We start from the raw sequence: 12,422 nt of genomic DNA, 5'->3' as shown, positions 1-12,422 counted from the left end.
TGGATTTAATTTAGGACCACAGTGGTGGTTCAACATTGGGGAATCTATTGCTATAACTCACTATCATAGATTAAAGTTGAAAATTATATGACTGTTTCCACAAATGCTGAAAAGGCACTCAATACAAAACCCACCACCTGATGTAGACAGTCCTAATAAAGTAGGAATTATAGGTAAACAAAGCATTTCAGGCAATCAGGCAGAATTTCAAATCAAGGAACCTCTGAGGTCATGCTATCCTATGATAAATTACTCAAGAATAGGAAAAGATACAACTTTGAGAGCACTCAATTGTTTACAATAGATAACATTATCAACATAGTTTTGATCTGTCATTTTGGCCTTCATTTGGTTCTTCAGGTATTTCGTTTTCTGCCATTTTCTGTTTTTGCATTAATATAGACTTAATGGAAATATTTATTGTTCTATTGAATGGCTTCTTTTGAAGAAAAAAATTTCATTTTCTTAAATGTCTTCAAATTACTTCTAGGTGCATGCTGAGTTCATGAAGTAACACAAATTTTTCCACTGACTATCAGACCACTTTTAATTATATATTACTTTCATAAATGCAGCATTATGAATTCTGAAGCCTTGGCCTGAAGCTATTGAAAATCATCTGCTTAATCTTGTCATATTTTACACAGCAGCTTTGTTACATTGTATCTTTACCTTGGCTACTTAATGTCAATCCCTTATTCTAGTCATTATAGATGAATGGTATAGTCATTAAACTGGATGTCAGGGACAGTGTGGCTCCTTAGCCTTCTTATAGTCCACATGTGGTAAAAATAATGCTTCCCACATAAGTAAAATAAACATTAAGAGGGTTTTCTTTTCAAAACCCTCAGAGAAAACAAGCTAGTCTTTTGCATTCAGTCTTCTTAATTTCCAGTGTAAGATTTGCAGGAAGACTAACAATGAAGTCGGAGATATGCACCTGTGATCAGAAGACACAGCCCTCTGCAAAAAGTAGTGACTCATGCTTAACAAATATTCACTTATTATCTCTGCATAGATTCTGAAACAAAGAAAAATACAAAAAGACGGAACTCTAGGTGGAATTAAGGTTGTCACAAAGGAGTATGCCACATGACTCAAAGAACGTAGTCTTCCATATTGACTCTTTCCCAATTGCCTTTCCAATATATTTACACCATCATGAGGCACTGTGCCAGCCCCTGTGAAGTACAGCCCATGACCCTTTGCCTACCTACCCTGCTCACTGCCAGTCTAAACCACTTCTACAGTCTGCAATACTGTTGAATTATTGTTTGCTTTCTTATTATACTAGTTTTCCTAGCTCTACTCCAGAGTGCCACAGGCTGAATCTGTGACTTATACAATGCTGTGTTAATGATCAAATGCTATAGGGAACAGGCCAGAAACTGGTCATGGTCCACTCTGCTTACTTAGCATGGCAGCTGTCATGGTATTGAGCAGAATGTTGTGTCAAGGCTTAGCATTTTTAGCACTGGATCCAATATAACCCTCCTTTTGCTGTATTTAATTATACAAAACACTAGGGCTTTAGTGCGTTGCAGTCTGCTTCCATGAGAAGAAGTTGAAGATTGGGCTGCTATTACATTTGCCAGTCCCCTTGCATTTGGAGAGCAGTTCAGCATCATGGAGAGAAACTTTTCCTTCTCAGAAGCCAATTCTAAGTTCCAGGATTAAGCTAAAGTGGGCTGCTGTCAGAAAGAAACCTTGCCTTGTTACTCTGAGCAAGGAGTTGCACACAAAAATACACCAACCCACAGCCATTCTCATTAAAGTCAGTTGGAATTTTGGACAAGTCTTAAGTATAAATTATAACTTTATTAGCTCATAGAGCTTTCTCAGGAGAAAGTAAATCTAATAAAAATTAGAGGGAACTTATTAAGTAGTTGCCTTGTTGCTATTTGCTGTGACTGGGGAGAAAAAAGTAATATAATTGTGGGGTTTGCAGCCAATGCACTTTTTTGTTGCGGACTGGAGAGCAATTCACAGAGCAGATAGAAGGAGGTGAAAAGAGTATGTGTGTCTCATTAACATTGCATTGAGAACTATTTAATTGATGCTTTATGTAAGCATTTCCTGCTGCCGAGTTTCGATGATCTTTAACTGTTACTAAGAGGGAAAAACAGGCTCCACACCATCGTCAGAGGTCACCAAGGCACACTATTTATTTGCAAAACTACACAATCACCTTCCGGAAAAAGGATTCTACAGGAGCTTACCAGGCTTCCAATGTACAGAAGGCAGATCCCATAATTGCCAGGCATACTATGGGGAAATGAGATGATGGCTTTAAAGGAACTGGTAATTACTGTTGTTGTGATTATTTATTAATCAAGACTTTGAACATTGGCAAAAGAAGCAGAAATCATGTCATTCTACACACCAATATGTTCTTTAATGTGTTTTCTAACCACCTGATCTTTCCAACATGAGATGCATTGTACTATTTGGCTTGTTGGTTTAATCCTAAACTTGAACTTACCAAACACCATGTAAAAGGAGTGTAATATAGAATCATATAGAGTTCATGATAAAGGGGAAGTAAAAATAATTATTTAATACATGTGCCTTCAATCCAGAAATATTATTTGGATAGTAAGACAACAAACCTCCTAGGTTGGTACACAAAATTTTGTGTATATTTTCACTTTTCTAGGAAGACTATCCATGACATTGTTCACAAGAGTCACAAGTAAATACTTCATAACCCATAATAGCAGAAGAAGGACCAATTTGACTGCCCTTCTCCCAACTTGAAGAAGGACCAATTTGACTGCCCTTCTCCCAACTTGGAGATGAAGAAGAATTTGCCTGAGATACAAAATTTACTTAATGGCAGATCTGAAAGTCAAAGTTTTTCCTCTCTTGGCCTAAAATCAACTGTTTTGAGTTATTTTAGCCAGTAGAACAGCTATGATGAGATATCAGGAAGATTGTAGACTGCATTGATTAATGACATGAGTGTGACAGGGATTACCTTTGAGATTTCTTTTAGCTGAGAGATCCTATTCACTCTCATCTTCACAGAGAACAGCATTAGACAGAGAAGCCTCTAATAATTTCCATTTCGAGATTGCTTTCATTTTATGACTGGTAATTGTCCTTGTCCACTGATCTCTCTTGATAATGTTGCTTAGTAGAGACTAAAATTAAAAATGAGTTTGCAGAAACGGGGAGATGGCTCATAGATAAAGGGCAAGGAGGCCTGACTTCAGTCCCCCAAACCTATGGAAAAGCCAGTTGTGATGGCATGCATTTGTAATCCCAGAACTGAGAAGGCATGAATAAGAGGATCCCTGGGTTATCTAGTCAGCCAGTCTTGCTGAACTGATGAGCTCTAGTTCACCAATAGACTGCTCCCATCATCAAAAATAAGGGTGGGACCAGCAAGATGGCTCAGCTGGTAATGGTACTTTATAGGCAAGCCTGATGATCTGAGTTAGAGGATTGGAAACCACATGGCGGAAAGAGAGAGCTGACTCACATATGTTGTCCTCTAACATCCACATGCACATCTGGAACAGGTACATGTACACACAAACAAACAAACAATTATTTAAAATTTAAAAACAATAAGGTAGAGAGCTACTGATAAAGGCACACTAGATGTCAACCTCTAGACTCCACACACATGCAAACATACACAAACATGTATCCATACCAAAAAAATAAGTTCCCATGAGTCTTCACCAGCTGATAGCTGATAGAACTATAGTGACATCTGAACTGGTTATATAATTTCTTAGGCCCAATGAACCAAAAATGAAAATACACACTCCTTCCCTAAAACTACTAAGGATTTCAAAACAATAACAGCAAACTTAATGTCAACTGTATGGCCCTTCTAATCATAAGCTACACCCAGTGAGAACTATTGTGATTTTTTTACTCCTAAGCATTATTGGCTTGAGGGTCCAGAAGAAATGTAACTTTCAACTTCAAATTGGCCATACATTTATAAAACTAGAGAAAGTAGTATACTTATAATCTTAGGAATATTTTTTACTTACCTGCATATGGACTTTTACATACACATACACAAGCAAATCAGTTTAATTATTTTTCTGATCATATAATAATGCCAATAACCCAAACTAGTTTGTTTTCATTTTTCATTTTTGACCCATTATGTTGACATTGCTTAGGTACCTGTTTTCTTTACCAGTTCATAAACGAACAGCAAAGGAGGAACTGAGCTCTCCAAGGACATCTAAAGATCTGGTAGAGACTGGTACTAGAAAGCAGTATCAGAAGACAGACCAACTGGGTCTATTTTAAGCTGCCAGAGAGGCAAGAGCACCTTTGGGATGTTCAGTGTAATGAGCCAGTTCTCTCAGGCTTAGAACATTTTGAAGATAGAAAGCATTTTGAAATTCATAAGACATAAATCTGGGGTTCTGACAGGTAAGCAGGTTCACCAACTGAGAAAATGACTATGACTTGGTATGTTTGGGCTATACATATTTCAGTAGGACAGAGACATCCAAGAAACCACATTCTGCACTTCCCATTTTAGAGGCATACTAGAGTTCTACATTTAATGCACAACATCTGTGCTTCATAGGAGTTGAAGCCAAATTCTTGGGTGATGTCCCATTGGTACTCTATATGCAGAAACAAAAGCATAGTATACACAAAGTATAATTTACAGTTGCAGCACTCTAAGCAAACTCAGACCTCACAGTAAAGTAAAGGCTATTGGTACAGAAAATATATGAATTGACTAAACTAATTTTATTAGTTTCATAGGTATTTAAGTGTTATATAAGTGGTTTGGTACTCCAAAGTCCGTTTCCTGAATGCATTTTATACTCTAGAGAAGTGAGAAACCATCTTTATCCTATACTTCTCCCATAAAAGCACTGAGAGGAATTACACTGTGTGCACTTAATTCTAAGAGAGCATCTCTCTTCAGGTTTACAGAGCAGAATCTAGTCAGAAAGCCCAGAATGAAGTTGAATGTTCATGTGTGTGTTACCTATCTACAACAGCTTCCATTCACTTAATGCTTAGCAAATGTACCCAGTATTCACTGATTGGTCATTTTGGAGTAACCAATACTATTCTAAGTACAGTTCTAGACTATGCCAGATAAAAGGCATTTGCTATTAAATTTCACCCCAAATCAGAAATCAATATCAAATACAACAACATAATTATCAACCAGTGTGAACATGGAGTAAATACTTTACAATTATCTAATATGCTATTAACTTTTTTTTGCAGTGTCTGTGGGATATGAATATGAGATGTGCCCTGACTTTATTCTCTGGGAACAAAGGACAGTCGTTTTACAGGGCTTTGAAATGGATGCATCTAACCTAGGAGGCTGGTCCTTGAATAAACATCATATTTTTAATCCTCAAAGTGGTGAGCTACTTTTAAAAAACTTGTATTAATACCAGTTTCCTAATACTGTTTAGTATACATTTGTTGTTGAAAATTTTGTCAAGTGTGAGAGAACAATCACCTACAAAGATAACACTTAGAGATGTCCAAGTTACTACATCTGCATATGGGTACTATAATTTGATGCTGAATTTGTTGTAGCATTTCAGAATCAGAACACTCTCACTAACTGTTATCACTTCTTTTTAGTTTGTTGTTGAATCCTTGAGTCAATAAGAAAATCAATCATGAGAAAGGATCACATGTATCCCTTGAGTTCATGCTGATTGTTCTACTCTGGCCATGACAGCTTCATTCCAACTCCTCCACTTACTTTTGTATCTGGCTTAGAAACTGGTCCTTAGAATTTTCATCCTGATTTTCTGCAAACATCTTCTACTTGTAACTTTTCACCACAAAAACAGTATTGCTTTTGTCAAAAGAGGCCATTTCTAAGAACCTGGACTGGTTCATATACTTCAGGGTGCATTTTCAGAAAACAAAATGAAGGTGTCGTTAGTTCAGCCACCTTTCTATCCACCCTACATTTATGGAATAAATCTGAGTTATTTTGTGAAACCAAGAGCTCCATTTTATAATTCTGCCCATGATCTTATTTCATTCGTACACGTAGTGAAAAACAGCCGTGCAGAAATTTTGATAAGCAAAGATGACCAGATTTGCTCTACCAACGGAATGGCAAACCCTCTCCTAGCCCCATTATGAGACAGGGGAACAAGTCCATCGCTGTATGTCACCAACGTACCTCCCCCTTCCTCTTGAAGGAAGATGCTAAGTTCCATTTCAAATTGTTTGTTTGTTTGTTTGTTCTAACAGTAAAGCTTCAAGCACAGACATAAAATGTCAACTTTTTTTTCAGTTGTCAGAAGGAGAACCACAGTTTTCAGAACACAAACAAAAGGGCAGATGCCACTTATTAAATTATTAGAGGTTTTTTTGCTGTTGTTGTTTTGATTTGAAAGAGTTTGACATTTAAAGCAGCCGTTACTTTTCCATTCACTTTTATTGGCGTATATGGATTGTCTCTTTCAAACGCCTGTCATTGACATTAAGCACCAACTGGGAAATGACCTCAATGGAACCAGCCCCCAGCTGTGTGCTCCAGGTCTTGTATCTTCTTATCATTTGCTTCACACAGACTTTGAAACAGAGAGGAGCTATTCAGAAAGCTGGCTCTGGGAACCACACATTCCTTACATCTCTAATTCACCCATAATTACTTTTTAGGTAATTAGGTATGAAGTTACTTCTGAGAATTTTGAACTGCTTTATTGAAGTATAATTTATACACCATAAAACTTACCCATTTGAAGTGCACACTTAAATGATGCTTAGTAAATTTGTACTTGTCCTGTGATCACCAAAACCCACATTTGGGATATTTTATCACAACAGAAATATCTCTCGCATTACCTGAAACCTCACTAAATCTGCTTTCTGTTTCTACCTTTCTCATCATTTTATTCTGAGAAGGAAACCTTACTATTTTGGATAGCTTCTCACCCCACAAGGGGCATTCGCACATTTAGCATCTCATTTGTGGAGGCATTGTGTTTCTCACCAAGAACTGGTCCCACTTGCCAGGAAATAGATCTGAAGCCAGCTCTACCAATGCCTTTCAGTTTGACCTTGAATGCAAACGCCTGTCTTAAGGTGTTTCTGAGGTCAAAATCCCACCCACAAAGACAGTTTTAGAAGAAAGAATGATAAATGTAAGGGAGCAGGGTTGGGAACACCAATTTAGAAAGCAATGCTCTTCCCCCTCAGGTCAGATGGTCTTTTCTGACTGATTAAGGCAGGAACAATGTCTTTCTGAATTCCTCCATTCCACTTCTCTCAAGAAAAAGCCTAACTCTTTAGGCACCCAGCCTTTTTGATCTGAGACAGATAGTAGATTAGAAACAAGAATCTATCTTCCTGCAATTTCCTCTCACTGGTTAAAAAGACATCTATAATTAGATTGGATGTCTGCTGCCATTCTATTCTCAGTTTTACTCTAGCTCCCAAATCATTATGCAGTGGGTAGTTTCCAATAGGCACGGTATTCAGACCATTTGTCATTTCAGGTACCATCACTATACTTACCTGACAATTAACCATTGCTTGTGGAAAAATGTTTCTAAATATTCACCCTGATGTACATACACAGTTTCTATTATCACTGTGATAAAACACTAGAAATGCATGGTTTTCAACATTGTTTCCTCCAAATACACTCTTTGATGATTATAGAGTGCATATTCATTCCTTTTCATTCTTTAAAATTCTTATTCATTACAGAGATTTATCTTTCTAATATCCTCTAGTGTTTCCTAGGAACTAATGGTTAAACAGTATTAGAACAGTCCAGGGAACTAATTGTACATTGTTATCTATCTGAAATAGCAAATTTCCTTAGAGTCCCAGATAGGCCAGTAGTTTGTCGACAAATGGTTTTACTGGGAGAAGATGTAAACTGCCATTGATCATGCTGGCATATCTTCCACTTTGTGTTTATACCCTCTCAGTCAAGTAGTAAGAGAAATATGTATTGTGTCCCTTGTTGGTCATAAGTCTGAAAAATGGTTTCTTCTTTGAAATCAGCATAAAGCACCACCCACTGGCTTCCAGGGGGAATTTTATTTTGAACTTGTTTATAAGCTTAAGAAGAACTTTTGAGCAAGGTAGCAGAAAGGTAGGAATAGTATGTTTTAAAATGTGCTTCCTTTATTACAGTGCAAACTTGGCTCTCACTTTGTAGCACAGAAAAGGGAAACGTGGGTTTCTGGTATCCTGTTGTTGAGTATAAACAAGACACCTAATCCTTAGCAAGAAGTTGGCCTTCATATAAATAGTGTCTGTTGTCCTGTTTCAAAATGCGCTGCGTAGCAGAATAAACTGGCAAAGAAGCAGCAGTAATTGATCAAGATTTCCAGAAACATAAACAAAATATTTTCAGAGCAACCTTTTGCAGAAGAATTGGTGTTAAATCATTGTTGCTAGATGGTATGGCCTGGTTCTGTGTAATAGAAGGTTAAACAGATTCTTGAAACAACAAAAACACCCTTCAGAATGATCTATTTTTCCAGGGCAATACAAAAGGGGTTTGCCCATTTGTGTTCTGATTGCTTCAGCTTTTAACAGAAATGGTAATTTCAGTACATGGGCACTTTAGTACCTTGCATGAAAGCAAGACATCAATTGTAGAGATGTAATCAGAAAGTACATTGCCTTATGTTTTATTTCCTTTAATCATTCTTCTTTTTTGATGGAGTACTGGGCTTTCTAATCGAAAAGGGGAGTTGTGGAATTGCAGGCTTAGAAGAATGGGTTAGAATAGCCATCTTTAGTTTTTAAATTGCCAGGAGCCTGGTAATAACATGTCATTTTGAGGGCAGTTGTTAACTATACCATTATATTGATATAAAAAATGGAGATCTACCTGTGAAAATAGATGTTAATAGCAAATCTGGTATTTCCAAGCCAATAATTGGAAAGATTTTTGAATAGTATACCCTATCGTGAATTGCTGAAGTACTGACATGCTAAACAGTGGTTTCCTCAATTACTAAAGAATGTATCATACTCTCATCGGTCAGATATTTGGTGTTTTCTGATGTCTGATGAACAGACATCAGGCGATTTCTTTTCAATGATGTTGTATAACTGTCACTCCAGTTTCCTCCACTTCTTCCCGTTTCATTAAAATTGCAGTATTGATCACACTTAAATTAAATGTTTTGAGAGGGAAATGAAATTCAGGCTTATTAGTCATATTGAATTAGTTATTCTAAATCATAAGAAATGTCCTTATGGGCTAATATAGTTATCAACAGTATAATAAGTAGTGACCCTAAAGTTATCTCATAGTCTTGTAATAAAAGATCAATTTGTTGGAGTGTAAACTTATAGCTACTCTTGCAAATCATGTGTTGAAAAGCTGTCTGGAATCACTCTGAGGGGGAACATAAAAAATACTTAAATTTGAAATCCAAAAACCATATGATGGATGGAATTTCTAGTTCCTGAAAGGCCATTTATAAGTATATATTGGTGCCTTGGCATGCATATTTTATGTTGTTATTTATTTTTACCAGCAATGTTCCTATACCAGAATGATCAATAGTTTCTTTTGTAGAGCTGAAAGTTGGAAGAGAACTGAGGAAGACATTTCAGGAAGCATTTAGGGAGAATAACAGATAGTGTGAGGAGATAGATAGCAAGAAACAAGGGAGGAAAAAGAAGGGCAGACAATATAACTGTATTCATTCACATGCTGTCAGTTACTTCGGTCTAACACATTGGCATGCCTTCTCACAACATGGATGTTTTACCTGCCCTGGCTCATTCTGGACTGACTTGTGCCATTTAGCACAGCAGTGCTTGTTGCTTGGATTTTCTGCCCAGACACAGCAGGTTTGCAAAATCATTGAGATTTGGACTAGGAAACTACAAGAGACTCAAAGCCTATTTTCAGCATTTACTGAGCACTTATAAAGACTTGGCCATGGGGACTGGCACTAAAAATACAGAAAGGAGTAAGGCAGAAGATATGCCTTCAAGGAGTTCATTCAGATTACAATGGGGAAGCCAGAAAAGTGAGGAAAACTGTGTCACACAATGTGGGGTAAGCGTTACAATAGAGCTATGGGAAATGGGCACACGCCAAAGAGCGTGACTACTTCTGCCTGGATGGAGTATTAGGGAAGACATGAGCTGAGCTCCGAAGTTAGTTCCCTCAAACAGACAAAATGAAGAGAGTATTCAGGATAGAGGCAATAACCCATACAAAATCATAGCAGAAGGGAAGAGTATGAAAATCACTCTAATTTTTTGTCATGACCAAATATTGGAATACAAACAAAAGTGCAATAAGAGAGAAATCAGAAGAAATATAGGAAGGCCAAACCAACAAGTAATCTGGATGCCTTATCAGTAGCAAATGCACTCTTTATTCTATAGTGGATATGTACATATTGTAAGGTTTTAATAATCTTGGGAGCAGAGATGTGGTCAATGGTTTGGAGGTGAGTACGCCAAGAAAAGTGAACTAAGACAGTAAGAGTAGGAGCAGGGGAAAATTTCACTACATTTAAGGAGGCATTTTCAATGAGAATTAGTAATTACTTAGGCTTAAAGAATGAAATAAAATGAAGAGGCATCATAATGACCAGATTTACAGTTTAGGTAACTGCATAACAGTGACAATACTCATGGGATGGGTTTAAACAAAAGAAGAAGGGAAGAGTTTGGTGGGAGATACAAGAAGCATAATGAGCTCAATCCCAACCTTTTTTCAATTGAAGGTAGCTACAGAGCATCTAGGTAAAGAGGCCCAGTAAGAAAGTGCATGTTAGGTAAGGACTCCAAACAAGAGAAAGTTTCAGCAAACAGAGATGAGATTCAAAGTTATAGGTATAAATGTAATTACCCAAACAGAATGATTGAAAAGCATCTTCATAAGTCGATATCTCTAGTTTTTGCAATGACAATAGTGAGATATGGTCCAAAAGAGTGGAAAATTCAAGTCCCTTTTGTATATCTTTGAAGTGCATTATAGCAGGAGGATTTCTTTCCTTTTCATAAAAGCACATTACCATCCTGATTGTGTTTTTACTTAGGTGAATGTTAAAATGAATGGAGAGTCTCTTTTCCTGAATCAGTTGCTTAATGAGGATAAAGTGGAGTCAGGTAGATGTGAGCAAGTCATCAAGAAAGCCAACCAGAAATGAAAAACTAGTCACATAGAATCCACAGAGCTAAAGAAATGGGGGACCATTAAAAGTTAGCTATCAAATAATTTATTATAGAATTTGGAATCAGTATTAAAGAGACTCTTTGCATTTCCTTACTTCATAGAAAGACAAACTGAGAAAAAGTGTTGTACCACTATATGCTCTGGCTATACACTTGAACAAAGTTAATAGTAATGCGATTCACCCTCAGATTCTCCTGTTAGGCCAAAGCTCCCTTCTGTTTTGAACTCTGAGAAAAAACTTAACTTTTGGCAAATACTTTTCTAACTTCTGTTCTCTTTCTTGCTTGTGTCTAGGAATCATACATAAAGGAAATGGGGAAAACATGTTCATTTCCCAGCAGCCTCCAGTCATATCCACCATAATGGGTAATGGTCACCAAAGGAGTGTAGCCTGCACTAACTGCAATGGCCCAGCCCACAACAACAAACTCTTTGCGCCTGTTGCTTTAGCTTCTGGCCCTGATGGTAGTGTGTATGTTGGTGACTTCAATTTTGTAAGGCGAATATTTCCTTCGGGAAATTCCGTTAGTATTTTGGAATTAAGGTAAGTTTTTTCTCATCTCTGTATTTGCTTGACTGATAAAGGAAAAAAAAACAAAAATAAGATCATGTGAAGAGACAAATGATTGCCAACAAAAACATAAAATGTACTTTTCCATGTTAAAGCACTAACTGATTATGGGGGAATCTCTCCCCTATTTGTTGTCCTGTTACCCCAAAACCACATGCACACATATAAAAAAATGGACTCAGAAAGTTGTATTGCATGTATGTATGCATAGACATACATGAACACATATATACTATATACACTTATATACATACATATATATACTATATACAATTATATATACATATATATATACATATGACAGAGGCTGTTAGCTTGAGAGTGGGAGGGAATATAAGAGGGGTTCCAGGGACAGCAGCAGGAAAGGGCTGGACAGAGGAAAGGGAAGAGGGAAAATGATGTAGTTCTATTTCAATTAAAAACCCCAAAATATATTTAAATTCAAAAACTGTTTTAAATAGTGAAAATATGATTTAAAAAACATAATTTTCAAAATGTGGAGGGATAGGAGTAATGGTCACAAGCCCACTTCACCTGTTTAAAGGAACCTTTAATCACTGATTTGAGGAGTCCGGAAGTATTGCCATTCCTGAACGTGAGGCTCCCCCTGTCTGCATGGCTATTAAGTGGACCTCAGTACTTCCAAGTGCTGACATAAGTTACTTATTGCTGGCCACTGTCAAGCTAATAAAAGCTACCTGTTCC

At 37.0% G+C, this 12,422-nt stretch overlaps 1 protein-coding gene across 1 annotated transcript in view; it reads left to right on the top strand.

Annotated features, from left to right (window-relative positions):
• Tenm1 (teneurin transmembrane protein 1) overlaps positions 1-12,422 on the top strand; it is a 519,119-nt gene that overhangs the window by 462,522 nt on the left and 44,175 nt on the right. The window contains exons 19-20 of the mRNA XM_059251544.1: positions 5,227-5,370; positions 11,441-11,690. Coding sequence (XP_059107527.1) covers positions 5,227-5,370; positions 11,441-11,690 — 394 coding nt within the window. The remainder of the gene's footprint in view (positions 1-5,226; positions 5,371-11,440; positions 11,691-12,422) is intronic.

This window comes from Peromyscus eremicus, chromosome X, assembly GCF_949786415.1.
Source record: "Peromyscus eremicus chromosome X, PerEre_H2_v1, whole genome shotgun sequence".
Taxonomy (NCBI): domain Eukaryota; kingdom Metazoa; phylum Chordata; class Mammalia; order Rodentia; family Cricetidae; genus Peromyscus; species Peromyscus eremicus.
The sequence above is the reverse complement of the archived record's forward strand: the minus strand, read 5'-3'. Positions and strand labels throughout refer to the sequence as shown.